At 54.3% G+C, this 26333-nt stretch overlaps 2 protein-coding genes across 5 annotated transcripts in view; one reads left to right on the forward strand and one right to left on the reverse strand.

Annotated features, from left to right (window-relative positions):
- CLUAP1 (clusterin associated protein 1) overlaps nucleotides 1-12935 on the forward strand; it is a 63848-nt gene extending 50913 nt beyond the window's left edge. For 2 of the 4 annotated variants that reach the window (XM_054270659.1, XM_054270657.1), the window contains 4 exons: nucleotides 2593-2697; nucleotides 10435-10490; nucleotides 12111-12152; nucleotides 12431-12935. In XM_054270659.1, the coding sequence (XP_054126634.1) occupies nucleotides 2593-2697; nucleotides 10435-10490; nucleotides 12111-12152; nucleotides 12431-12586 (359 nt within the window). In that variant the 3' untranslated portion in view covers nucleotides 12587-12935. The remainder of the gene's footprint in view (nucleotides 1-2592; nucleotides 2698-10434; nucleotides 10491-12110; nucleotides 12153-12430) is intronic. The other 2 variants (XM_054270660.1, XM_054270658.1) reach the window with 1 other exon arrangement.
- A 1808-nt stretch (nucleotides 12936-14743) lies between these two features.
- NLRC3 (NLR family CARD domain containing 3) lies at nucleotides 14744-25790 on the reverse strand. Its single transcript, XM_054271160.1, has 17 exons — nucleotides 25765-25790; nucleotides 23078-24868; nucleotides 22458-22544; nucleotides 21695-21778; nucleotides 21395-21478; nucleotides 20489-20572; nucleotides 20300-20383; nucleotides 19397-19480; nucleotides 18591-18674; nucleotides 18097-18180; nucleotides 17910-17993; nucleotides 17594-17677; nucleotides 16878-16961; nucleotides 16686-16769; nucleotides 15833-15916; nucleotides 15592-15675; nucleotides 14744-14834 (listed from the first exon to the last, which is right to left on the reverse strand). Exons 1-17 carry the CDS (start codon nucleotides 25788-25790, stop codon nucleotides 14744-14746), a joined length of 3087 nt encoding a protein of 1028 aa, XP_054127135.1.
- Nucleotides 25791-26333: the final 543 nt, after the last annotated feature.

Genomic DNA, 26333 nt, shown 5'->3' on the forward strand with positions numbered 1-26333 from the left:
ATCCTCATGTAAACCCATATAAACCTCATAAGCCAGCTCCATTCAGTGAGTTCTCTACTCCATGTACAAGCACATGTCAATTTGTGGTTGATTATTTTCATTGCTTTATGCTGATCCTGAGAAAAATCTGGGTTTTTTCATAAGGAATGTTCCTTGTCTCTTCAGAATTGATTGTAGTTGTCTGTGCAGTGATACACAAATGAGACTGTGGCTTCTTTAGGCAATATGTCTTTTTGCATGGGGTTAAGTGAAACTTTCTGAGTTGTCACTTTTTATGAATACTTTCTAAGAATTTAAGAATATTTTGGTGGGAGCTGGGCACACTGGGTGTAGAGTGAGGGGTTGGTGTGGAACACTGCTTAGAACAGGTCCCACTGGGCTGGTGTTTCATTTAATCCTGATAAAAAGCCTGTACTCAGCTTCTCTTTGTCTTGTATATTTGAAAACTTTCTTAGTGTTTAATTTAATCCTGATAAAAAGCCTGTACTCAGCTTGTTTTTGTCTTGTATATTTGAATACTTTCTTAGCACTGTCCTCTGGTTCTGTGTCCTTGGGATTTAGGCTCAGCACAATTCAGCTCAGCTGATAATTCAGATTATACATGGGCAGAGCTTGGTGATAGCAGCCCTTGGGGTGGACTGGAGCAGTAGATTTGGTTTTGGGGAGTGGAAAAGGTGCTTGGTGTCATTTCAAGAGGGAGCAGGAGGTTTGGAGGCAGGAATTTGGATATTGCTGAACTTGCAGCTGTCACTCCTCTGAGCCCCTGGCAGGAGTTCAGGGCAGTGATGCTCTGAGCTCTGTGCTCCAGGATTGCAGCCAGGCTGGTCAAGGAAAAGCCAAACTCTTGCCATGGGTCCATAACAGGATTTATTTCAAAGTCACAACTCAGCAGGAAAAGTGCTGTACTGGGAAGGAATTGTTCCCTGTGAGGGTGGGCAGGCCCTGGCACAGGGTGCCCAGAGCAGCTGTGGCTGCCCCTGGATCCCTGGCAGTGCCCAAGGCCAGGCTGGGCAGGGCTGGAGCAGCCTGGGACAGTGGGAGGTGTCCCTGCCATGGCAGGGGTGGCACTGGTGGCTTTGAGGTCTTTTCCAAGCCAGGCCATTCCATGACATGCTGGGAGTTCAGGTGATAAATTTCTATTTCCATTTGGCTGGAAAGGCAATCCAGGCTTTTTAAAGGCCCAGGGAAGAGTTTGTTCCCCCTGTCCCATCCCACCCTGCTCTCTGGCAGTGGGAAGCTGCAGCTCCCTGCTCAGCTGGCACCTCATGCTCAGGAAATCCCAGACAGGAGCAGAAAGCACAAATGGGTATGGAATGGGAGAGCTTTGGCCAAGAGATCCCTGCAGCATCCTCAGCTTGTCCCAGTGCTGCTGCCTAACAGGAATGACACAGCCTGAAAGGGAGAAATTGCAGCTAAAAATAAAATAAATAACCAAGAAGGAAGGAAAAATCCCCACAAAATAAGAATGAGGGCATTATAGTAGCAGTAAAAGCCATGACAGATATGATAAATTCATTCTTTAATATACTGAGCACAAACTTGAATCCTTTCTGGAATCTCCACATGGCTCCTCCCAAGGAGTTTGCCCATGCAGGGCTGAACAAAACCTCAGTTTCCTAAATGCCAGGCAAACAGAAGCAGCATCCAGCTCACACAGCAGTGAGTGATTCCCTCACTTGCCAAAGAAGAGAGTGCAAATAGAAATTGTAGCTAACTCTGCTGGAGCCTTGTAATCTTACCAGGCTGGCAGATACTCCCCTTGCCATTATTATTTTCTCATTAACTTAATATTGCAGTGAAAAAGAGGATGGGGAAATGTCAAATATTTGTATATTGTCTGATAATTAAATACTGCAAAGATGTGTCAGCTCATTACTAATCCTAATTAAAGTAGTTATTTCCATTTTCAGCTTGGACATGTGTGTAATTAAATGTACCTGGGAAAGAATTGCCTATTTTCTCTAAATAATCAGCAGCAAATGTTGCTGTGCTGGGTCCTCCCATGGGGTCCTGTTGGGTTTCCTGGACTGGGAGCTCTGCTTTGGATGGGGAGAAGGAAACAAAGGCAGATAATGAAAATATCTGAAGAAGTTCCTGTTCTTTGGAAGCTTCCCTGTCTCTCCAGCATCTTGGGTTTGGCTGGAGCTGCATTCCTTTATCTGGGGATGTGGAACTGTGCTTATCTAGAATTAAATGAGAGACAAATAGTCCCAGGAGATGGGTTTTGACATTGCTGGTGTCAGGGTAAAACCTGGATAATAAAAACACACTTCCAAATGCTTCTCAAAGAGTTTTATCTTTAAATCACTTGCTGAAGTAGCAGCTGCTCCTCATGCCAGAGGGGATGTTTGAGCAGCACCTTTGTGGTACAGCCTGGGATTGTCCCAAGGCTCCTGTTTCCTGTGGGTGCTGCCTTGGCTCTCCCTTGCTGAAGGATTTCTCCTCAGGATGTGGAGATTGGCCATTTCCCTGTGCAGGAATTCTCAATTCCTCTCGGGCTTGAGCAAAGTTAGAACTGCTGCTGTCTCCTGTATCCCCCTGGGCTGGGGTTGCTGTGGGTGGTTTTAACCAGCTGCCTCTGTTTTTCACCAGGTAATGATGACTCTGACATAGAAATCCAGGAGGATGAAGGCTCTGACAGCGAGGGGGATTTGCAGATCACGAGGCACCACATCAGCACAGAACCTCTGCTGCCAGGTATCCTCACCCCTCCTGAGCTGCCCTGAGCCACAGGCATGGGCTGCAGTTACCTGAGTGGCTGCAAATGTGACAAGACCCTGTCACCCTTCAGGGTCTTGGCACTGCTCAGCTCTCAGGAGCTGCAGGAGGGTTAAAGCCCTGTGGGAACAACAGTGCTTCCAGGGCAGCAAATGCAGGATTATTTACTGGGAAAAACAATGGCTGTGTGGGGAAAATCCTGCCTTGGTATTGCCCTCCACATTCCTGAAGCAATTCTGTGCAAAGCCTTAGGGAGGCAATCCCATTTCTCTCTGCAAAACATTTATTTCCCTGTAGCTCTTGCACCTGTTTCAGCTGGGAGACCTTCAGTGAGTCAGTAAAGCCACGTGCACTCCTTGGCACAGGTGTGGCACACCTGAGCTGCTGCTCCAGGGAGGGATTCTGTCCTTCTGTCCTTCTGTCCTGCTTCCTGGGCAGTGCAACTGCAGCTCTGCTCCCACTGCTCACAGGAATTGCTGGGTGAGGGTCTGTGGTTCACCCAGGTGGGAAAAGAAATGTTCTGCTCAGTCTGGACTGGAGCAAAACCCAGCCAGGAAATCAGAATAGTTCTGTTTGTTAGCAGTGAGGGATTGTGAGCACAAACCTCTCTGGGCTCTGCAGGAGGTGCCTGTGTGGGGTTTCTTGTGCCACCACTCCTCTGGCAGCTGTTCCTTAGATAAACTGCAAACATCTGGGGTCTTGTGAGTGCAATTTTGCTTTCCCCTCTCTGACTGACACCAGGGACAGAAGCTGACATTCTCAAATCAGTGCAATTTTAGCAATTTTATCCTCCCTTCCTCTGTTTCTCTTGAAAATTGATAAGTCTTGTTAAGTTCTAGGAACACTGATACTCTCTAAGGAATACTTTACATTGGCATTTCTCAGGAAAGGTTTGTACACAGGTTTTAGAGCTTTGGAAGTGACCCTGTGGCTGTCTGTGATGCTTCATCTCAGAGAACACCATAACCTGAGTCCCTGCTGCTCTTAAGAGCAGTTTTAGAGTTTTACTCTAAAAGTTATAGATTTTGCTGGCAGTAGATTCTTTTTTCTAGGAAGACCTTTGCTATCATTAATTACCCTTAATGGAAGTTCAGTTCATCAGACTTTAAGACCTGAGATAAATGTCAGAAGCAGCAGCAGCTTCTTTAGAAAACCAGGGTTGAATGTTTGCTATTAAACACACCACAGATCTGCTGGTATTCAGCAATTTGCATTTAAGATGCACTTAATGATCAAGGCAGCATAACAAGAACATTATTTCTATTAATTATTGCTTTTTAAATTGACTCAATTTAAGATATTTCAATCACTTTCTTTTGAAGCTTTGTGTTTTCTTACATGGTGATGCTGCTGAGCCACGTTTGCTCTCAAGCTGAGGAGAAAGAGCCCACTGTGCTCAGTCCCTGTGCCTCCTGGGGTGCACTTTTATATCTTTTTTACGTTCCAATTTCCATCTTTTACATCTCTAATTCCCAAGCTATCAGTGCTGGGAGATAAGGCTTCCTCCCTCTCTCTGTGGTGGGCAGATATTCCAGTGTGTTTTGCCATTATAGAGGCAGGATTCTCAGGGAGAGATAATCCCTCTTTTTAGGCCACTTGGGATAATTGAGAAAAATCAGCACACTCACCCTCAAGAGCCCTTTCATCAGCTCTGTCTACATGCAGCAAAACTCAGACTAAATGCAGGTTTGACAATATGGCTCCTGAATTTATTCTTTCAGCCATTTAAAACACTTGAATTATAGGATTTGGTTTCCCCTGGCGCAGCAAAGAGGGAGCTGGGGGAGATTTGTGTGGTGCAGAGAGAAAATCAGCCCCTTCCTCAGGTGCAGAGAGGGAGACGCAGGAGCAGCTGAAGAAGGGAGCTGGAATGGGCTCTGGAGCTGTGACCTCAGTGCTGCTGGGTCAGCAAATGGGGCAAAAGCTGAATTAGGGATGCAGGAAGGGCTCTGGTCCAGGAGGGAGCAGGGAGGGGAGAGCTCCTGGCTGGGGGAGGCTGCAGCTGCTTTATTGTCACAGTGTCACACTGACAGGAAAATCCCCTCCTTAAAGGGGGGTGTTGTAATAAACCCACATGTCACTGATCATTTGATTTTGTAGATTAGAGATTACACTGATTTATCACAGGATCACACACTGCTTTGGGTGGGAAGGAGCTTCAAGTTCATCTCATCCCACCCCTGCCATGGCAGGGACACCTCCCACTGTCCCAGGCTGCTCCCAGCCCTGCCCAGCCTGGCCTTGGGCACTGCCAGGGATGCAGGGGCAGCCACAGCTGCTCTGGGCACCCTGTGCCAGGGCCTGCCCACCCTCACAGGGAACAATTCCTCATTCCCAATATCCCATCCAGCCCTGCCCTCTGGCAGTGGGAGCCATTCCCTGTGTCCTGTCCCTCCATCCCTTGTCCCCAGTCCCTCTGCAGCTCTCCTGGAGCCCCTTCACGCCCTGGCAGGGGCTCTGAGGTGTCCCTGGAGCTTCTCCTCTCCAGGTGAGCACCCCCAGCTCTGTCAGCCTGGCTCCAGCCCTTGGAGCATCCTGTGCCTCCTCTGGACTCTTTCCAACAGCTCCAGGTCCTTCCTGTGCTGGGGATGCCAGAACTGGAGGCACTCTGATCTCTACATTTTCATTTTAGCATTGTCAACGTGAATAAAATTTCACATCCATTTTTATTCTGTCTGGCAATAGATCTGTGAGGCTGTGACAAATACAATGGACTTCCCTGAATTTGTGGTGCCACTTGCAGTAAGACTCTTGTTTTGTCAGAGTGCCAAAGGAAAAGAAATTCTTTAACCATTTGCAGTGTGGAGAACCCTCTTACCTGAATGAGTTGTTTGCAGCAGGATGGTGTTTCATGTGCAGCTGGGGTGGATATGAACAAAAATGGTCCTGAAATGCATTGTAGTATCCAGCCTGGTCTGTCCCCAGCCCTGGCTGAAAGAAAATGTCTGGGGAAGCACCTGGAGCTTCCCTCAGCCTCCCTGGGGCTCTCAGGCTGTTCCAGCCCCATCACTTGTGGCTGGCACAGATTTAAGCTAACCCTCAGTACACTGATTTTCTCCTAAGAACCTGTCCAGTCTCTCCTTGAACTGAATAGACTTTTGTCACCCACACCATCAGAAGTGACAGATTTTGAGGTGATGTTCTGATTCCATGTGCAGATCCATCTTTTCAAGTCACTTGGAGCAGAGTTCTGAAATGCATTGTGGCATCATGAGGACCTTTCCCCTCCCAGAGGTGGCAGCCTGGGACACACTGTGCTGTGACAATGCTGAATGAAGCTGAAATAGTCCCTCCCTGTGGAGCTGTGCCTGGAAATCACCTTTTATTCCACACTGCCAGGCTGTTTCAGCTCCTCTGAACCATTCCTGCCTGTGCTGTAGCTCATTTCCTTTGATAGCATTGGTGTTAAGGGCTGGCTTTGTCCTGGCCAGACCTCAGAAACCATTTCACCACTGAGACAGGAACAACTCCAGCCCCATTTGATCTTTTCTGTGAGAAGACAGCTTTATAAAACCCTGGGTTTTTAGCAGACAATCAGTGCAGAGTCACACAGTGAGAGCAGCTCTCCTGGAGCCCTTTCCTGGGCAGAGCTGGCCCAGAGGATCAGGGTTTATGATGGGCTGGCAGAGGGCATTGCTGCTGAGTGCCTGTGCCACCCTCCATGCTGGGGGAAGCTGCAGAGCCTGGATTATCCCTCATTTTTTTCAGTCCTGTAGGGAAAAGGCGAGTTTTGACGTGCAAATCTTCTCAGGTGAGCCTCCACAGTCCTGATTCCAATCCTTCCTTACCAGGAAGGTGCTGTTCTCATTGGGAATTGTCACTCTGCTTGTGGAATTTCTCTCTCCAGCTTGTGGCCATGTTCAGATTTCTGCTATGGGACTTCTAGAATGTTTTCCTTCCCTCTCAGCCTCCCCAGGTGTGCCCCATCCCAACATCAGAATGAAGAAGGAGGAGAGGCTGTAGGTCTGAAATGTGGGAGCAGCTCCGTCATCTCCTGGCAGATTTCCTTTTCATGGAGGTGTCAGAAATAAACCAAAGTGTGCTCCCCATGCAGCAGCTGGGCTGTGCTTCATCAGTCCCTGGATTTTGGCAATGCCTGGAAGATGCTGCTGGGATCAGGGTCCTGCTCTAAGGGAGGGGATTGCTCTGCTCTGCCCTCACCTCAGCTCTGGGGCAGGTGTGGGTGCCACAATATCAGAAGGATCTGAAGCTGTTGGAGTGTCCAGAGGAGGGACCTGGGCATGGGGAGAGTCTGAGGAGCAGCTGAGGGCACTTGGATTGTTCAGCTGGAGGAGGAGACTGAGGGCAGAGCTTGAGGGGCTGCAGCTCCTCCCCAGGGGCAGCTCTGATCCCTGGGACAGGGACAGGGAATGGCTGGAGCTGGGCAGGGCAGGGCCAGGCTGGATTTTGGTTCTTCCCCCAGAGGGTGCTGGCACTGCCCAGGCTCCCCAGGGAATGGGCACAGCCCCGGGGCTGCCAGAGCTCCAGGAGAGCTTGGACAGTGCCCAGGCACAGGGTGGGAGTGCTGGGGGGTCTGTGCAGGGCCAGGGGTGGGACTGGGTGATCCCTGGGGGTCTCTTCCCACTCAGGAAATTCCATCACTCTGTGATTGGGAGCACAGTGCACACAGGGCCACAGTTCAGAAGGATCAGGCAGAAGATTCATCCCACATTTCTGTGTGGAAGGGAATGTGATGCAGAGGGAGGAGAGGTGTCCTCTGCAAGCTCATGCTTTGAGTTCACATTAAACCCTGGAGACTGACTGCAGATCTCCAGGCTGGGAGCAAAGTGTGCCCAAACCCACCTGCCCCCCTCCCAGGCTGCCCAGACCCTCAGCTTGTGTGTCACTCCTTGCTGTGAGGCACAGGGTTAACCTGTACCCACTGCTGCCTGAGGAGCTGGGAATCATCCCAGCCCTGTGGCTCCTTCCTGGGCAGCTGCACAGCTTGGGAAAATGGGGAACGCCACACAGAGGGAAAATGGCAACAGCTCACAGCTCCACATCAGGGGTACACATTGCCTTCTGCTCTCTGAGGTGCCTACAAACCATGGCCATGCACAGGGAGGGAGATTTGACTCCAAAGGTGCAGTGAGTCACAGCCTGTTCATCACCAGCATCTTCCCTGATCACTGCTGTGTGCAGCCTGTCCCAGCTGGAGCCACATTTGCTGGGAGGAGGCACCGCAGGCTCCTCCTGGCAGCTGTGTGAGCCCAGCTGAACTGAGCCCAGCAAACCAAGTGACAACATCCAGCTGTCCCTGTGCCATGCTGGGCACTCCTCTGTTTGCTGCCTGCCCCAGCACACACAGGAACACCCCAGGGCCATCCCCACACAGGGAAATGTGGGGTGTATGGGCTGGGGGTGACAACAATGCTCCATGGAAAACCTGATTTATCTCCTCCTTACAGTTGAGTGCTCAGGTAAAATCCCAGCCCTTCTGGATGCTGGGAGAGTCTCAGGGTTTGCTGCAGCCCCTCTGCATCCTGAGGGTCTCCCAGGGTTTGCTGCAGCCCTTCTCCATGCTGGGGTCTCTCCTGGGAGAGTCCCAGGGTTTGCTGCAGCCCCTCTGCATCCTTGGAGAGTCTCAGGGTTTGCTGCAGACCCTCTGGATGCTGGGAGAGTCCCAGGGTTTGCTGCAGACCCTCTGCATCCTGGGGTGTCTCTTGGGAGTCTCTCACAGTTTGCTGCAGCCCTTCTCCATGCTGGGGTCTCTCCTGGGAGAGTCCCAGGGCTTTCTGCAGGACCTGACCCAGTTGCTGGTTCAGAGAGCTGCTCCTGGCTTAGACAATGCAGGATCCAAGTCCAGGCAATAGCAGATGCTGGAGTTCCCCCAGGTGTGAGCAGGTTTGTGTCCACGGGATGTGTGCACTGCTGCCACTGAGGGAGGAGCAGCACCTGCACTCCTCCTGGGAGCATTCTCTGCATGGCATCTTGAACTGTCCTATTCCATCAGCTCTCCTTATCTGATAGTTTTATTCTCTTTTCTATTCAGAATCTCTCTCAGTTTTGTCTTCTTTTAGCAGCTCCCTGCAGCTTTCTCTTTTTTGAGGTAGTAATTCCCAATTTTACACGTCATGTTGAGCCTTCTACAGAGTAAAATTGCAGTTAAACTCAATGGTCATTTGTAGGCTGGGCAAAAATGGGGTTCTGTTGTCATCTAAGGATGTCAGGTGTAATCACCCCCAAATTTATATCATTTAGTGTTGCATAAATTAGAGCAAAAGTCTCCAAAGCCTGAAGACAGATCTTTCCAGAAATCTTTTAATTCCATCTCCACTTCCTGTGTTACCAGCAACTGCTGCATAGAGGCCACTGCTTTTTATATAAAGACATAAAATCCTTTTAGTGATCTGCCTTGGTACAACAGAGGTTTTTTGGTGAGCTGTGGATGAGTTAGGAGCTTTTTCCCACCACTAACTCAGCTCAAACTGCGTGGGACAAAGGGGACCTGTCATCTTTTGTGCTTTGGGAAGTAGAAAAAACAGAGGTTTGCCAGGGTATATTTTAAAGCTTTGTTTTCAAGCTAAAAACAGCACAGATTGGATTGTTCTGGATTGGAACAATCCATATTTGGCATGGAGGAAGCTGGTGATGGCAGGAAATGAACAATTGGTGAGATGGGATGGACACAGCAGGGCTGGAAATAGGATCCAGTGTGGAGTGGGTTCTGTGGCTGCAGGAGCAGGGCTGAGCCACCCAGGCAGCCCCCAGGAGCTTCTCCCTGCTCCCAGCTCTGCTCTCCCCATTCCCAGCACTCCCAGGCTCCCTCCCCAGCAAGGGACACCTGCCAGCATTCCCCATGGCCTCAGGGTGGCCAAAGCCAGGCAAGCAGGGACACTGTGTGCTCCCATCAGGAAATTCTTGAGGTTTGCCTGGGTTTCCTGTGAGATTCAATCCATCCTGGAATATCAGAAAGGGTCTGAGCTCTCTAAAGGAAAAAGGGTTCATTCACCACATGGAAAAAACAAGCTTTTGTTCTCTGTGTACCAAAGCAGAGGAAGAAATGTGTCAGTTCATGGATTTTTTTGGGTTGGAAGGACTTCTCAAGATGATGTAGAGCAGCCTCTCTGATCTAACAGAAGGTTTGAGCTGCTTGTTCAGGACCACATCCAGTTTGGGTTTGAGTGTCTCCATGGATGGAGACTCCTAAACTTCTCCTAGCAGCCTTGTCCCAGTGTTTGGCTGCCCCCACATAATAAAAGGTTTCTTGGTTAGATAGCATTTCCTGTTTCTTAATGTGCCCATTGCCTCTTGTCCTGCCAGAGCCATCATGCTGGAATGAGGTAGCTCTGGAAATAGCAGAAATAGTCCCTGACTGGAACTAGAATGATAGAATCAGTAATGTTGGAGAGAAACTCCAAGATCATTGAGTCCAATATTAATTACTGTCAGTATTACCCCTCCTACCCTCTCCTGAGCAATGAGGCTTAACAGAGGGGATGATGCATGGATTGGGATCTCATCTTCTCCTGAGGGGTGAACCCTGAGCTTTGCCCTTCCTCCTCCCTCCCTGTGACCATGAGCTGGTTTGAGGGGGATTCTCTTGGCTCCTGTGACACCAGCCAGGTTTGATGGGATTCTCTTTGCTCCTGGGACCATGATCCAGGTTTGATTTGGGCTCTCTTTGCTCCTGTGACGCCAGTCAGGTTTGATGGGGGTTCTCTTTGCTGCTATGACCATGATCCAGGTTTGATGGGATTCTCTTTGCTCCTGCAGGAAGAGTTGGCACACGGATCGTGGGATCAATGCAAGGTGGAGACACGGAGGAGGATGTGAGTAACCAGCTCATGTGTCTGCAGAGCTTCTCTGACAGGGCTTTATATGCCAGCTGGACAGACACCTTTTTACCTGCTGAATCCTCACACCCCAGGCCTGCTTTTCCCCTCCTTTCCAATGGCTGACTCCTTTCCTTGGCATAGGCATATATTTCCTTATTTTTCCTTTGTTTTTGGAGTTTGTGTGCTCCATGTGCTTTCACCCCATCCTGCAGTGCAGAACTAGTGGCACACAGGCTGCAGGAATGCTCTGGTGAGCTGTGGGGCAGATTTTTGGGAAGAGGAACCAGTGCAGCTGTTAAATATATGGACCTAATTCCCTTTCACTGCTCTAAAGTCACTCCTTGGAGCCCTGTGCTGGCAGCATCAGTGCCCTGGAGGATGGGGCGGGGATGAGAGCAGGACTGGGAGCTGTGCCCGTGGGATTCCTGCTGCCCCAGGGCTCCTGGCCTTGCCCTTGGTTGTGGTTTCCATGTGAGTGGGCTCACACAGCTTTTTAAAAGGCACAGGAGGCATTTGCTCTGTGTCTGTGCCCAGCCCTTGGCACCCATGGGCAGCATTTCTGTGCCTTTGGGCACACCTGAGTGGCCACATCTGCACCAGAGCCAGCTGCTGGGATGTGCTTGGCATTTGCAGTTATCTCTCCCCACCATCCCAAAAAGCTGCTGCCATGTCAGGGGCAGTGGGGCTGTTTTCCCCAGTGATGCTGGAGCATTGTTTTGGAGAGGGCAAGGAACTAGTACAGCTGTGGTGCCTGTGGGACTGTGTTTGAGCCTGTGCTGCTGTTAATTCCCAGTGTGGGTGGAACCTTTCTGTCTCAATCCAGCAGACACCCCTCAGGGAGAGGAGTTCAGACATTTCTGGGAATCCCAGAACAGTTTGAGGTGGAAGGGACCTTAAAACCCATCTTGTTCCACCCAGAGACACATGCCACTACACCAGGCTGCTGCAAGCCCCATCCGGGCTGACTTAAAACAATTCAGGGGTGGGGCAGCCACAGCTTTTGGGTCTGGGAGAGGAACTTGCAGTCCTTGCTCTGCTCTTTGCTCCTGCCAGAATGGGTTGTTGCCTCCTGCACATCCAGCCCCATTTCTGGGAAGGGCAGAGTGCTGGGCTGTGGGTGAAGATGTCACTGTAGTCCCAGTGCTGCCTGATTCTCCTTGGCCACATTAGTGACAGGTTTGGATGGTCACCCTCTGTGATTTCTGTTCCCTTCAGACTCCCTGCTGGCAGCTCTGTCCCTGCTGGCACAGCCCCAGCACACCCAGGGATGGAAAGCCAAGGCCTCCAGCCTGTGACTTCCCTCAGCTGCAGCCTCTGCAGTTGTCTCATGGCTCTGCCCTCTGCCTGCAGCTTCTCAGAGCTCAGGGATCTCTGCAGGCTCTGCTGGTGTGTCCCAGCCCAGGGATTGAGGCTGCTTTGAGCCCCTCCAGGAACTCCTGGAGTCAGGAAGAGCCAGTGCTGAGTGCCCAGCCCCTGTCTGCTGAGATACCTGAGCTGTGCCTGCCTTTGCTGCCTTCTCCCCTGCTCCAGCCTGGGTACTTTCTGGTCTCTTTTATGTTCTTGTACTTTTTTTTCCTGCTCTGCCTCTGGTGTTCCTCCACTCTGGCTCTCCAGGGGACCCCAGCCCCGGCACGGCCAGGCCGGCGCAAGGCTCAGGTGGGTTCCTCTCCTGGGTTCCTCTCCTGGGTTCCTCTCCTGGGCCTCCTTCTCTTCCACTCCCCTCCACTCTGTGGGCTCACAGCAGCTGGCACCTCAATGTTGAACAGCCCAGAGCCAGCAGAAGTCAGGGAATTTGTGTTCCTGAGCCCCGTGGGTGGGGAAGGAGGTTTGCAATCCATTGGGAGTGCAAGGGAAGCCAGCACTGCCATCCCTCACGTTGGGCTGGCAAAGGGCAGAGCTGAGCTGGTCATGGATTCCTGTTCCCTGTCCTGCAGGACGACTCAGGGGATAGTGAGATTGACCTGGATGAAGATGAAGATGAGGAGGAGGAGGATGATCTGGAAGATGACAGCATGGAAATCACCCCAGGCAAATCCAGTCTCCGAGCCAGGAAGCCAGAGCCACTGGAGCAAAGTGATAATGACTTCTGACCCTTCAGGAGCAGGAGGCCTCTTGAAGCACCCATTTTGGAGAGGCCAGGAGCTAATAGCCTGCTGTCTGAAAAGTGTGTGTCAGTGTGAACTCAGGAGTTGGTAAATAATGTTCATTAAACCTGAAAATTAAACTTGGATTGCCAGGTTTGTGAATCTCAAAGCATGAGCAGTTTATCCATAATGAGAATCACAGTAATGTGCACTTATTTCCATAATTGCACTAAACTGGCTCTTGTGCACTGCAGTGCCAGAAGCCTCACTCCAGTGAGCATCATGTGCCTGATTTCCCTGCATTTTATTATGTCCAAATAGATTTCTTTGGCTTAATAAAACTGGATGAAAAGCTGCTCTGGGAATGCATCTCAATTGGTTTTAAATCTGGCTTAAATCTATTTATCCTAAACATATCCTTTACTTAATCAAGGGCTTGTCTGCACAAAGAGCAGCACCAGGGAGACTGAAGGAGTTAAAACTGGAGAAATCTCCAGGGAGACCTTGCAGGGCCTGAAGGGGCTCCAGGAGAGCTGGAGAGGGACTGGGGACAAGGGATGGAGGGACAGGACACAGGGAATGGCTCCCACTGCCAGAGGGCAGGGATGGATGGGATATTGGGAATGAGGAATTGTTCCCTGTGAGGGTGGGCAGGCCCTGGCACAGGGTGCCCAGAGCAGCTGGGGCTGCCCCTGGATCCCTGGCAGTGCCCAAGGCCAGGCTGGGCAGGGCCTGGAGCAGCCTGGGATGGTGGGAGGTGTCCCTGCCATGGCAGGGGTGGGAATGGATGAGCTTTGAGATTCCTTCCAATCCAAACCATTCTGTGATGATCTGACCCCTGAGAGCAGGGCTGCAGTTTGAGTCACAGTTTTCTATTTCCTGTAGATGAAAAAGTGACTCCACAGCTGGTGTGCACAGAGGCAGAGCCTCTCTCTCCAGGCAGCAGTGCCACCTAGCCTCCAGCACAGCCAGCAGGCAGGTGGCAGAGCCCTGCTGGTGCCAGGCAGCAGCAGCAGCCCCTGTGCCAGAGAACTGAGCTCTCAGCCTGGGCAGGGAAGCACAGCCCGTCCCAAATGTCCTGCAGTGCAAGAGCAAGGCTGCAAGAGGCATCTTCTCATCCAGAAATGAATTTATTCCCAAGCATTTACATCTCCAGAGCTCAGCCCAGTGTCTGTGGATCAGCCCCAGGTCCCTGCAGCAGCCACTGGCTGCCCTGAGTGTGGCAGAGTGTGCTCACAGGGGACAGTGGCTTCAGGGACTCTGAGGGTTCACAGTTTGGCTGCTGGGTCACCTGCAAACCTGGCACCTCTGGGAGTCACTGGGTCCCTGCCACACACACAAAGGCACCACCTCTGCTCTCCTGGTCAGAAGGTGACCTGCAAGGGACAGACCCTGCAGCTGAGACATCAGGAGGATGTGTCACAAGGTCACAGAACACCATGAGAGCAGCAGGAGGTCCAAGAGCTCCAGCCTGAAGCTGAGAGGCAGCAGTTTGAGCTGAGGCAGTCCTGGTGTAGCACCAAGAGGTACTGGAGACATCCCATCCTCAGGTAGTGCAGTTCCTCTTCCATTCCCCTTCTTACTCCTCCATTTTCCTGAGGACTCTTTATTTTCCAGGATGGTTCTACTCCTATGCCTTGGGTTACCTCTTCTTGTTAGAGAACAGCTCTGCCAAACACTGCAGGTGTGTCTGGCCAGCACCAGCCTGTTACTGAGGGCACAGCACCAGCCAGGACCTGCTGGAGTGCCAGGTGCACAGCATCACTCCCATCTGAGCAAGGCAGCAGCAAATCTCTTGTGTCCAGCTGGGATTTCAGAGGACCCTGCTGGACTGGGCTGGTTTTAGCCAGGGGTGACAAGGCACAGGAGGAGTTGCTGCCACCAGCAGATAAATCCCCCACAAAAACAAGGTCTGGCTGTGGCATCTGCCCCTCCTCACTCCTATTTGCATTTCCCCCATTCCCTGAAGCTTCCCCAGGGCCACATCCCTCAGCTTGCAACGCGAGTCTTGACCCTCCTGCACTCCTGATCCAATGCCCTCGGTCCTCCTGGGCTGTTCCAGGAGCTCAGGAGCTGTCCTTGCCCAGTTCTCATCCCTGAGATGGGCACCCTGCAGTCACCCAGGGCAGGGGCACCCCAGTGCCCTCTCTGCAGCCAGGTCCCTCACACATCCACCACACAGTCGGGCGCGTTGCTCCGGATGGTGTCCGCGATCATCCTGGCTCCCGAGTGCCCGATGAGGTTCCCCTGCAGGCTGGGAGAGAGAGAGCCCAGGCTGGGACATGAGGCACAGCAGGATCCTTGGGGACAGCAGATGGTGCCCAGCTTTGCACCAGCATCTGGTGTCACCCTGATTTTTTAAGATTCTCTAAGCCTTCTGATGAGTATTGCAGCCCCAGGAGCCCATTGCATTCTTGTAATGGACTTTCTTACACACTTCCTGTAAATAACTCATTGTTTTGCATTCTTTTATGGAGGAGGAGAAATTTGATGGATTGTTGGTTTGTCCAGTGTCATTAGAGAGGTGGCACTGTCACCCTCCAATCCACTGGCACTTTTGGGAATCTATAAATGTTGGAGTCAGAAAAGAAACTTCCCTTTTTCACCTTGAGAACAGCAGTGTGTGCACGTTGTGTTGTTTCATGTCCTCCGGTGACAATCTGGCGTCACCTGTGCCCACCCCACCCTGTGCAGGAGGACCCTGCTGGTTTGAGAACCCTGAGGCAGCCAAGGGAGGAGCTGGCACAGCCCTGGGCAGCTGGAGGGGCTGAGCCCCTTCTCCCCTGGCTTTGGCGAGGATTTCTCTTTTGAGGTGGTTCTCTGGCCCAGAGGCATCCCTGGAGGGGAGCTGAGGCTCTGGAGCTGTGTGGGGATGGTGGTTTCACACTGGGAGGAGCACGGGATGCCCCTGCCCTGTGGGGAAGCCAGGAGAGGGCAGGGCTGGCAGGGAGAAGGTCCCTGCATGGTTCCATGGTCTCCCCATCCCTGCCTTCCCTGCAGCAGCCACTTACTTGACATAGGTGAGGCCGTGGTTGCCCTTGAGGGCCGTGGCGATGCAGATGGCTCCGTCCATGCCCACGGCGTTTTCCTGCAGGCTGCAGGAGGCAGGAGGGTCAGACAGCGCCAGCACGTGGGGAGGGAATGCACGCACTGCCACCTGCTCAGGGTCTGTCCTTCTGGGAGCCTGGCTTGGCCATCCCCGCTGTTCCCAAGGGAATGCCTGCCCGGGCTGTCTGGGGATGCGATACTCACTTGAGCCAGCGGAGGCTGCGGTTCACCTTGAGCGCGTTGGCCACGGCCTTGGCCCCTGCTGGGCCCAGGGAGTTCCCCCGGAGGCTGCAAACAGGGGAGAGGTGAGGAAGGACAGAGGACAGCCCGCAGGGTGCAAACAAGGGAAAGGGGAGGAAGGACAGCCCGGAGGGCACAGACCAGAGGAGCGGTGAGGAAGGACAGCCCGCAGGCTGCAAACAAAGGAGCCCCTCAAGAACTATTCCCTGTCGTACTGGCCACAAAAGTCCTGCTCTTATCAGCAGGATTCCTATGAATCCGCGCCTCTTACCCACAATTCTGATACGACCAGTTAATACACCTACTATGACAAATTTCCTGCCACTCACACTAGCCCTGTGCCTTTGACATACCAGCATACCAATTTGCTATGTGGGCCTACCTCCTTACCTGAGGCCCTACTGGAAATGTGCCTGAACACTAAGGCATGTTCACTATGATAAAGTGAACATGGAGGTAGGTATACCAGCCCTCTCATTCCTAGTACTTAGAAAAGCAGGAATCGAACCTACACTAGAGGAATCAAAACCCTCCATACTTCCTTTATATTACTTTCTAGTAGGGTCAGCTAAACAACCACAGGCTGCAAACAAGGGAAAGGTGAGGAAGGACAGAGGACAGCCCGCAGGATGCAAACACAGGAGCGGTGAGGAAGGACAGCCTGACAGCCCGGGGGGCACAGATGAGAGGAGATGGAGAAGTGACACCCAGGGACAGCTCTGGGAGATCACAGAGGGCAGGAGCAGTGCTAAGCCAAGGGTTCTCACACACCCAGGGACCCGTGGCACAGCCCTGGGTGCTTGGTGGCCCCACTTACTCCAGGACCTGCAGGCTCTTGTTGACCATCAAGGCTTCTGCCAGGGCTTGGGCACCGGCCGCGCCAACTGAAGCCACCTGCAGGCTGCAAGGGAACACAGGGACCCTTCAGCACTGTCCTGAGTGGCCATGGGGTGTTGATGAGGGTAACTGGGCTGTGACAGCAGGGCCCTGCTGCAGCCTGGGTACTCACTGCAGATCTGCCAGCGTGGTGTTCACCTTCAGTGCAGCCGAGAGCGCGGCCATGCCCTCGTCTCCGATGGTGTTCTCCTGCAGGCTGGGACAGAACGGCTGGGTGTGCCCGTGGTCTGGAACCAGGGCAGGGACAGGGACAGGGCCAGCACAGGGCCCAGCATCCCCAAATGGCTTGGGAGAGCTCCTGGACTACAAGGCATTTAGAGCATCCCCAGCAAGGGGACACAGCAGATTTGCAGGGCCTAAAGGGACTCCAGGAGAGATGCAGACGGACCTGGGACAAGGATCTGCAGAGATTCATTCCAAGATGTGGCTGAATGAATATTGTCCCAAAGGGAGAAAGATAAACACAGAAGCTCCTCACAGCTGGAGGAGGGACCAAAGCTGCTTTCAGCATCTCAGAGCACTTGGGAAACAAACCAGGCACAAGGACAGGGGTTTGCAGCACAAGAGGGAATGGCTTCCCACTGCCAGAGGGCAGGGATGGATGGGATATTGGGAATGAGGAATTGTTCCCTGTGAGGGTGGGCAGGCCCTGGCACAGGGTGCTCAGAGCAGCTGTGGCTGCCCCTGGATCCCTGGCAGTGCCCAAGGCCAGGCTGGGCAGGGCTGGGAGCAGCCTGGGACAGTGGGAGGTGTCCCTGCCATGGCAGGGGTGGCACTGGATGAGCTATCAATAGGACCCAAAACCCATCCAGCTGTGTCCCCACTTACTCAAGGCTGACCAGGCTGCTGTTGGACTGTAGTGCTTGTGCCAGGGCCGTGGCTGTTTTGGCCTGGATGAAGTTCCACTGCAAGCTGCAAGCAGGAGACAATGAGAGGTGGAGCCTTGGGCTGTGAGCGTGCCCTGATCCAGCCAGGCTCCACAGCCATCCACACCCACCCAGGGATGTGCAGGACCGCGTGGGCCCATCCAGGCTGTCACAGCACAGCTCCCAGGGTGCCATGTCCCAGCCTGGCAGGGCTGGGGGCCAGGAGCAGTGTCCCTGCCCGTGTCCATGCCGGGGTTTGAGGGCCCAGGGACACTCACTGGAGGGAGGTGAGAGCCCGGTTCTCTCCGATGGCCAAAGCGATGGCCTGGCCCCCGTCGTCACACAGCAGGTTGGCCGCCAGGCTGCAGGGACACAGGGCTCAGGTCACACAGGAGAAACTGAGGACAGCTCCAGGGACAGCACAGGGTGCTCTGGGTGTCCTCCTGGGGCCCCCATGGGACTTACTCCAGCTTCCTGAGGGTGCTGTTGCTGCGCAGGGCGCGGGCGATGGCCGGGCCCCCCTCCCTGCTGATGGAGTTCTCCCTGAGGCTGGGGAGAGACACAGAGCTGGGGAGGGGCAGCCAGGGCAGGGCAGGGCAGGGTCAGCTGCTCCCCCTGAGCCCCTTCCCCTCCTGCTCTGGGCTGAGGCCATGGACTGAGCAGAGCAGTTTGTCTGAGACCACCCCCATCAGCTCCTGCAGCTCCATCCCCTGTGTTCCCATCCGGGCTCTTTGCCAGCCTCCCATCCCTGCTGCCATCCTGTCATTCCAAAGACATGGCTAAATTAATATTGTCCCAAAGGGAGAAAGATAAAGATGGAGAGAAGTTCTCACAGCTGGAGGAGAAACCAAAGCTGCTTTCAGCATCTCAGAGCTGGAAACAACCAGGCACAAGCTCTGAGAAGCTCCCAGGTCCCAGCCCAGCCTTTGGCCAGGGTGGCTGCAGGGACTGTCACTCACTTGAGACTGAGGAGTCCCCTGTTGGAGCAGAGAGCTGCAGTCAGCGCTGTCACCCCTGCACTGCTGATGGAGTTGCTCTGGAGACTGAGACAAACAGGGGAGGTGTGAGGATGGGCCAGTCCTGGCATCACAGCTGGGCTGCAGGGCCATGGCTGGAGTGGACAGTGCCCATTTCACCAAGAAAAGGGCCTCTCCCAGCCACAGGGAACAGGGAAACCAAGGCAGAAGGAGCAGCCCTGGGAGCATCCAGGGTGGGATCAGCCATTCCTGCTGGCCACAGCAGCCCCAGCCCCAGCAAGCACAGGGGACAGGGTTTGCAGCACTTTGGGCCACCCTTGTCACTGTGGCTGCTGGCTCAGCTGGGCACGTGGCTCCCACGGGTTTGGGATCCTGGTCACAGGGACAGCACCAGGGCACAGCCACTCATCAGCAGGAGCCACCAGCCCTCCTGTCCAGGGGCTGTTCCCATGGGGAGTGAAGGTGGCACCATTCCAGCCTGACTCTGCCAGGCCCCAGCCATTCCCTCCCTCCTCAGCCAATTCCCATCACTTTTGAGAGAGAACACCCAAAGGTGCTGATTTCCTCCAAGCCACAATAAAAAGTCACCACTGGGTTTTGATTCTGCCAGAGTCCCTTCAGCCCGGCTGCTGCTGGAGCTGCCACATCATGTCCAGCCTGCACACCCAGGGAATGTGCAGTGGCACAGACATGGGGAGGGCCTGAGGGCTTGAGGGGTGGCAGATTCTGCTGGCAGGACGAGGCTGGGCTCTGCTGTCAAGGAGTCCAGGTAGGGAGGGGAAACTTACTCCAGGCATTGCAGGCTGTGGTTCACCCTCAGAGCTTCAGCCAGGGCAATGGAGCCGCTGTCTCCCACCGAGTTGCTTGAGAGTCTGAGACAGAAGAGGAAGGGTCACAGACATCTTTTATGAAAAATCCTTTTTTTGGGATTTTTCCTCTTAAGAAGCCAAGAGGCCTCAGGAACAAAATGTAAACAATGATTATCTGCTGCTGTGGAATGCAAGAGGTGCATCTGTGATTGGTCTCATGTGGTTGTTTCTAATTAATGGCCAATCACAGTCAGCTAGCTCAGACCCTCTGTCCGAGACACAAGCCTTTGTTATCATTCTTTCTTTTTCTATTCTTAGCCAGCCTTCTGATGAAATCCTTTCTTCTATTCATTTAGTATAGTTTTAATATATATCATAAAATAATAAATCAGCCTTCTGAAACATGGAGTCAGATCCTCGTCTCTTCCCTCATCCTCAGACCCCTGTGAACACTGTCACAATGAAGCTTGGAGCTGCCAGCAATGGATTCACCTCCCCCAGGCCCTTCCTGCTGCAGCAGTGAGCATGAACTCGCTGCCACCTCACTCCCCACCTACACACACCTCTGTTCTCAGGGCTGCTTTGAGCTGGAATAGCTATTAATGTTTCCTCAGGGCCTGCAGCCCTGCCGCTTCCCTCTGCCAGAGGGGAGACAGCTTCTCCTTCCTTCACGTGGCTCCTGCATGCCTGGAGGTGCAGACAGCATCCCCACAGCGCTGCTCCCAAGGCTCTGCTCTCTCCATCCCCACCAGCCCCGCTGGGCAGAGCCAGCAGTGTCCCTGCTGCCTTGCACACAGCCCTGCCCCTTTCCTGCCCTTCCTGCCCACAGATCCAGGGGATGTGGCCCTGGCAGTCCTATCCCTGCCCTCATGCCCTGCTCACATCAGCTCCCTCAGGCTGCAGTTCTGCTTCAGCGCCTCGGCCATGGTCCGGGCTCCCTGGGCTCCCACGGCGTTCTTCTGCAGGCTGCAAAGGCAGGAGGCTCCTGAGAATGGCAGAGCCACGTCCCCATGGGTGGCACCCGCCCTGCTGGGGGGCTGGAGGGGGGGACACCACGTCTGGGTCACTCACTGCAGGGTCAGCAGCCGGTGGTTGGTCAGCAGGGCCTCGGCCAGGAAGGCGGCGCCGTCCTCCTTGATGGAGTTGTGCTGGAGGCTGTGGGACACAGAGTGAGGCCAGGATGCTCCCACAGCAGGGCCAGGGGCTGTGGCCACCTGCCCTGGGGTTTGCTTGCCCTGAGAAAGGGGTCTGGCTCCCAAGCATCCCTGACCAGGAGTCTCCTTCCCTCCTCTGTTACAGACATCTTTTATGGAAAATCCTTTACTTAGGATTTTTCCTCCTGAGAAGCTAAGAGGCCTCAGGAACAAAATGTAAACAATGATTATCTGCTGCTGTGGAATGCAACAGGTGCATCTGTGATTGCCCCATTGATTGTTTCTAATTAATGGCCAATCACAGTCAGCTGGCTCAGACAGGGAGCCAAGCCACAAACCTTTGTTATCATTCTTTGCTATTCTATTCTTAGCCAGCCTTCTGATGAAATCCTTTCTTCTATTCTTTTAGTATAGTTTTAATGTAATATATATCATAAATAATGAATCAGCCTTCTGAAACATGGAGTCAGATCCTCATCTCTTCCCTCAACCTGAGAGCCCTGTGAACACCCTCACACTCCTCTCCCATGGGATTTTCCTTCTTCCACCAAACAGCACCTGGGAGCTCCCATGCACAGAGAGTACCTCGACCTGGACTGCAGCCCCAGCCCCTCCCTTCACTGCCCCAAGAAGCAGGAGAACCCCAAATTTCTGCCCCAGATCTGCCCCAGTCCCTGGGTCTGTGCCAGCTGCACTCGTGCGTGCCCAGGCTGTCCCCATGTGCTGCCCTGGGAGCTTGGCAAAACCCCAGGGCACAGAAGAGGCCTGGAAGGGCCCTGCCCTGGGGATCTGCCCAGGAGATGCTCCAGAGGTTGAGACTCACTTCAGGGAGAGCAGGATCTGGTTTTTTTTCAGGGCATCAGCCAGGGCTTTGGCTCCGGTGGGGCCGATGGCGTTGCTCCGCAGGCTGGGGCGGGACAGCAGAAAAGCCAAGGTTAGCAAAGCCAGACTGGCACAGGCCCAGCTTGAGCCAGATGCCTCCACATGGCACTGCTGGGGTGGGACATGAGGCCAGCAGCTCGTGGTGGTGGCTTTAGGGGGTGGGATCCAGCCCAGCCATGGGCAGGGAATGGTTCCCAGAGGGAATGGGGGCACCACAGGGGCTGGACAGGGGGACACTTACTCCAGCACCATCAGGCTCCTGTTCACCAGCAGAGACCTGGCCAGAGCTTTGGCTCCCTTGTTGCTGATCTGATTCTCTGCCAAGCTGCCCAAAAAAAAGGAAAATAGGGTGTTTTTCCAGAGGAGAAAGAGACTGGCACAAAGCCTGGCATGTCCCAGGAGGCAGCTGGGATGGGTGAACAGGGAAGAGCCATGGGGAGCATTTGGGTCATGGTACAACCAAAGTGATGGATGTTCTGCTGGGGTGGACACCAGGCAGGGACTGCAAGGACACCATTTCTGGACATAAAATTTGTTTGTGTCCCATAAAGGAGCTTGGATGGCAGCATGGAGAACCCTCTGCAGCCTTGAGGAAGAGAAGGAGATGGGCAAAGTGGGAGCCCATCTGTCTGGGATGAGGCACCTCCCTGTACAGGGATCAGGAGCCTGTCCCCTCCCTGCAGCAGGTGCTCCATGCAGAGCTTCAAGTGTCCAGGGATCTGCTGTGACCTTGGAAAGTGGTTTGTTAGGATAACCCATGGATTTACTGACATGTTTTAGGAACAGTGAGGAGGCAGCAGTTCCAGGAAGACTGGGCAAGACAATTTTGGGGTAAGGTGACTGTGCCTGGGTGCAGGGGATCGTGTGGGGCTGTCCTTGTCCTTGGGCTCCCTGGGGAGCCAGGGGGAGACACATTCCTGGGGGACCCTCATCCTGGCTTTGTGGTGCCCCCAGCTCCACGCTGCATCCCCAGGACATCCTGTGTGCCCTGGGCCAGGTCCTACCTGAGCCTCTGGATCTGGCAGTCCTTCCCACTCAGCACACTGCCCAGCAGCTCCATCACATCGTCCTTAAACTGGTTATTGTCCAGCCTGCAGGACACACAAGGAAAGAGCAAGAGCAAGGGTTTGGAGAACAAAGTGGAGAAAGGATGATCCTCCCATGACATCTGCCTGTCCCAGGTGGAGAAGCTCAAGGACAGAAGCAGAGCTGACCCAGTGCCACCCCTTCTGCAGGTGGACAGCATTTGCTGGACCCAAGTCTCCATTGAGACCTGGGGTTGCGAGTCACAGGGGAGAGAGAACTCATTGCAGCCTCCAGTACTTAGAGGGGACTTACAACAGGGAGGAGGTTTAAACTAAAAGAGGAGAGAATTAGATTAGAATTTAGGATTAAATTCTTCACTGTTAGGGTGGGCAGAGAAGCTGTGGCTGCCCCTGGATCCCTGGCAGTGCCCAAGGCCAGGCTGGACAGGGCTTGGAGCAGCCTGGGACAGTGGAAGGTGTCCCTGCCCATGGAACTGATGGGTTTTAAGTTCCCTTCCAACCCAACCCAATCTGTGACTGCACAGTCACAGCCTGGCACCTCTCCTCACACCTCCCGGTGCAATCCCAGCAGGACCCACCTGAGGCTGTGGCAGAAGAGGAGCTGGGACAGCAGCCTCTTACACACATTGTAGGTGAGGCAGTTGGACAGGTTCACCTCCTCCAGGCACACATCAGACACCTGCAGGAGGTAAGCCAGGGCAGAGCAGTTGATGGGGGTGAGCATGCCGGCCAGGGTGCCGCTCCTCAGGGCCTCCTCCACGGCCTGGGCGGTGTCGGTGTGCTGCAGCTCCTGCAGGCAGCGCATGGCGTTGACGGCGCGCCAGGACACGGCGTGCTCGGCCTGCAGGCAGCCCTGCAGGGCATCCACGGCCTGGCTGCGCCACCCTTCCTGCTCGTCCTGCAGCAGCAGCCAGCCCGAGAGCAGCCGGTTCACTGGCGGGGACAGCAGCCCCGAGAGGAAGCGCACGAAGACGTCCAGCTGTCCGTCCGCGGCCTGCAGCGCCCTCTGCGCCGCGTTCCTGAAGTGGCTGAGGAAGCCCAGCTTGGGCCAGGACACGCCGCTCTCCACAAAGAGATCGAAGATGGCCCGCTTGGCCGCCGTGTAGTAATAGAGAGCTGCCAGGAACTCCTGGATGGTCAAGTGGGAGAAGTAGTAGGCTGTGGAGGCCGGCAGGTCCTCCTTGAGCAGGAGGCGGGTGCAGAGGCAGCTGTGCAGCAGGGAGAGGTCGATGCCGTGGGCCTTCATGTCCTGCTCGTAGAACACGTGCTTCCTCCGCAGCAGCCCGTAGAAGGCCAGCCTGCCCAGGCTGCCCACCAGCTTCTTGCTGGTGTTCACAGCCTGCTCGATCCTGAGGGCTTCTCTCGGCTTTTCCAGCCAGTCACCACTCAGAGCCATTTTAAAGTAATAGGAGTAGATTTCTGACAGGGTCCTGGGGACCACGGGCGCTTCTTGGGATTGATCACTGCTGTGTTTGAGGAAATAAGCGATTGAGGAACCAGCAATCCTGCAAAATCCAGGAATGGTGCACAGGACGTGGAGCGACCTGTTAGCCCTGATGTGCTGCAGGACTTGGCTGGACAGATCTCTGTTGTCCAGGAACATGTGGTCCAAGAAGTCCTTCATCTCTGCAGCCCCAAAGCCCCGGATCTCCGTCATGCGGTCCACCAGCCCGCTGGGGATCTGCCCGGCCGCCGCCGGCCGCGCCGTCACCCACACGGAGGCCTCCTGCAGCAGGTTCCCCCTTATGATGTTGGTGATCAGGTTGTCCACTTGGATCTCCTTCTTGGGATCGGTGCAAACCGCTGCGTTGGAGAAATCCAAGGGCGTCTTGAACTCATCGAGGCCGTCGAGGATGAGCAGGGTGCGGGCGGCCCCGGCCGGGGTGTGGGGGCAGGCCGAGCTCAGGAGGCGCTCAGCAGAGAGCTTCTCGTGCGTGTTGAGCTCCTTAAAGGTGAGGGGCAGCACGAACAGGATGTCCCTGCTGATCTCCCCCTTTGCCCAGCTGCACACAAACAGCTTCACCAGAGTGCTCTTGCCGATGCCGGCCACGCCGACGGTGACGGAGATCCGAGGGGGGATGCTGAGCTTGGAGAGAGGCAGGAACAGCTTCTCCAGGGGGATGCTCTTGGACGTGCTGGGCAGGCCCTTGGTGGTCTCCACCTGCAGGATGTCGTGCTCCTTCTGCTGGATGTCGGTCAGGCCTTCCACCAGCAGCAGGTTGGTGAGGCGCTGCAGGGCTCCTGTCTCCAGGCCATTCCCACAGGAGCTCTGGAGGCTCTCCAGGTGCTTCTGCACCATGGGCTCTGCACAGAGGAGTGAAACAGGGGTGAGGAGGAAGAGGAGGAAGCACAAAGGCAAAGGACAGAAGCTGCTTCACTTTTCTGCCATGCCCATGCAGAGGGAAACCTCATGGAGCCCTTACATTCTGGTGGGAAGGGTGGCAGGGCTCAGAGGGCACCAACAGGCCTGGTCAGCCTCACAGTCAGTCCAAGAGCCCGTTTAAGCTCAGCCCTGGGCCTTCAGCCTCAACTAAAGATGTGTTGTAGGAGTTAGATCTTGGACCTCATCGTTCTGACATTGCCTGGTGGCCCCTGGGCTATGGCTGAACCTGGTTGCCCTTGCTGGGCCTGATCTTGACCTCTCGATTGAGTTCCCACCTTGGCTTCATCCCTGCCTCATTGCCATGGACTTCCCTGGACTTTCCCTGCTTTCCCTCCTGCCTGGAAGGCTCCAACCTCAGCCCTGAATCTCTCACACCATCATTCCCTGCCTGTCCAGCCTTTCCTGGGGGTTTAATTTCACTGTGCTACCTGAGCCAGGTGAGCAGGACAGGGCCAGAGGTGGCCACCAGGTTCAGCCAGGAGTGCAGCTCATCAGAGAGTCCATGGCAGTGAGGCAGGGATGAAGTCAAGGTGGGAATCAATCGAGAGGTCAGGGTCAGGCCCAGCTGGAGCCCCCCAGAGTGCCCTGCCCAATCCCTCCTTGCAATGGTGCCATCCCAAAGCCCTGGGAGCTGCTGGGTGAGGGCAGCAGCTACTGAAACTGGAGCCAAGGAGACTGAAGAGCACAACCATGAAATGGTGTTTTCTCCTGGGATCCAAAGCCATGCAGAGAACAAAGCCTGAGCAGGATCATGTCCCTCCAGAGGCCGCCATTCCCCAGTGCGGCCCTGCCTTGGACCTGCCCACACCCTGGTGCCTCCCTCACCCCATTTCTGACCCCAGCACCCCCCCAGGGTGGCAGATCTGCCCAAGCAGCACTCACCTTCCATCAGAAGCCTCCTGTGGCATGGGTGGTGCCAGGGTGAGGAGCACTGTGGTGGCAGCAGTGTCCCGTGGGCCACCCCGTGTCCCTTGGCCACTCACAGCCCCACCCGGGGCTCCTCAGCCTCTCTCCATGGCCCTGGGGAGGAAGAGGAGAAGATCAGGAGCAGTGTGGGAGGGAGCCTGCTCTGAGCTGCCTGTGGGTCAGCCAGGGGGTCACTCATCAGCCTTTGCCTGGCACAGAGCCCCCTTCAGTGTCAGGGGCACAGCTGGGCCCAGAGCTCCAGTGGCACACATGTGGTGTCGCAGACATCTTTTTATGAAAATCTTTTCCTGAGGATTTTTTTCTCCTGAGAAGCTGAGAGGCCTCAAAAACAATTGTAGACAATGATTATCTGCTGCTGTGGAATGCAACAGGTGCATCTGTGATTGGTCTCATGTGGTTGTTTCTAATTAATGGCCAATCACAGTCAGCTGCCTCAGACAGAGAGTCTGAGGCAGCTGCCTTTGTTATCATTCTTTTCCTTTCTTTCTTAGCTTAGCCAGTCTTCTGAGATGAAACCTTTTCTT

This window comes from Melozone crissalis, unplaced genomic scaffold (genome assembly GCF_028551555.1).
Source record: "Melozone crissalis strain CALT ecotype California unplaced genomic scaffold, PUWL_Pcris_2 ptg000012l_1, whole genome shotgun sequence".
In the NCBI taxonomy this organism is placed as follows: Eukaryota; Metazoa; Chordata; class Aves; order Passeriformes; family Passerellidae; genus Melozone; species Melozone crissalis.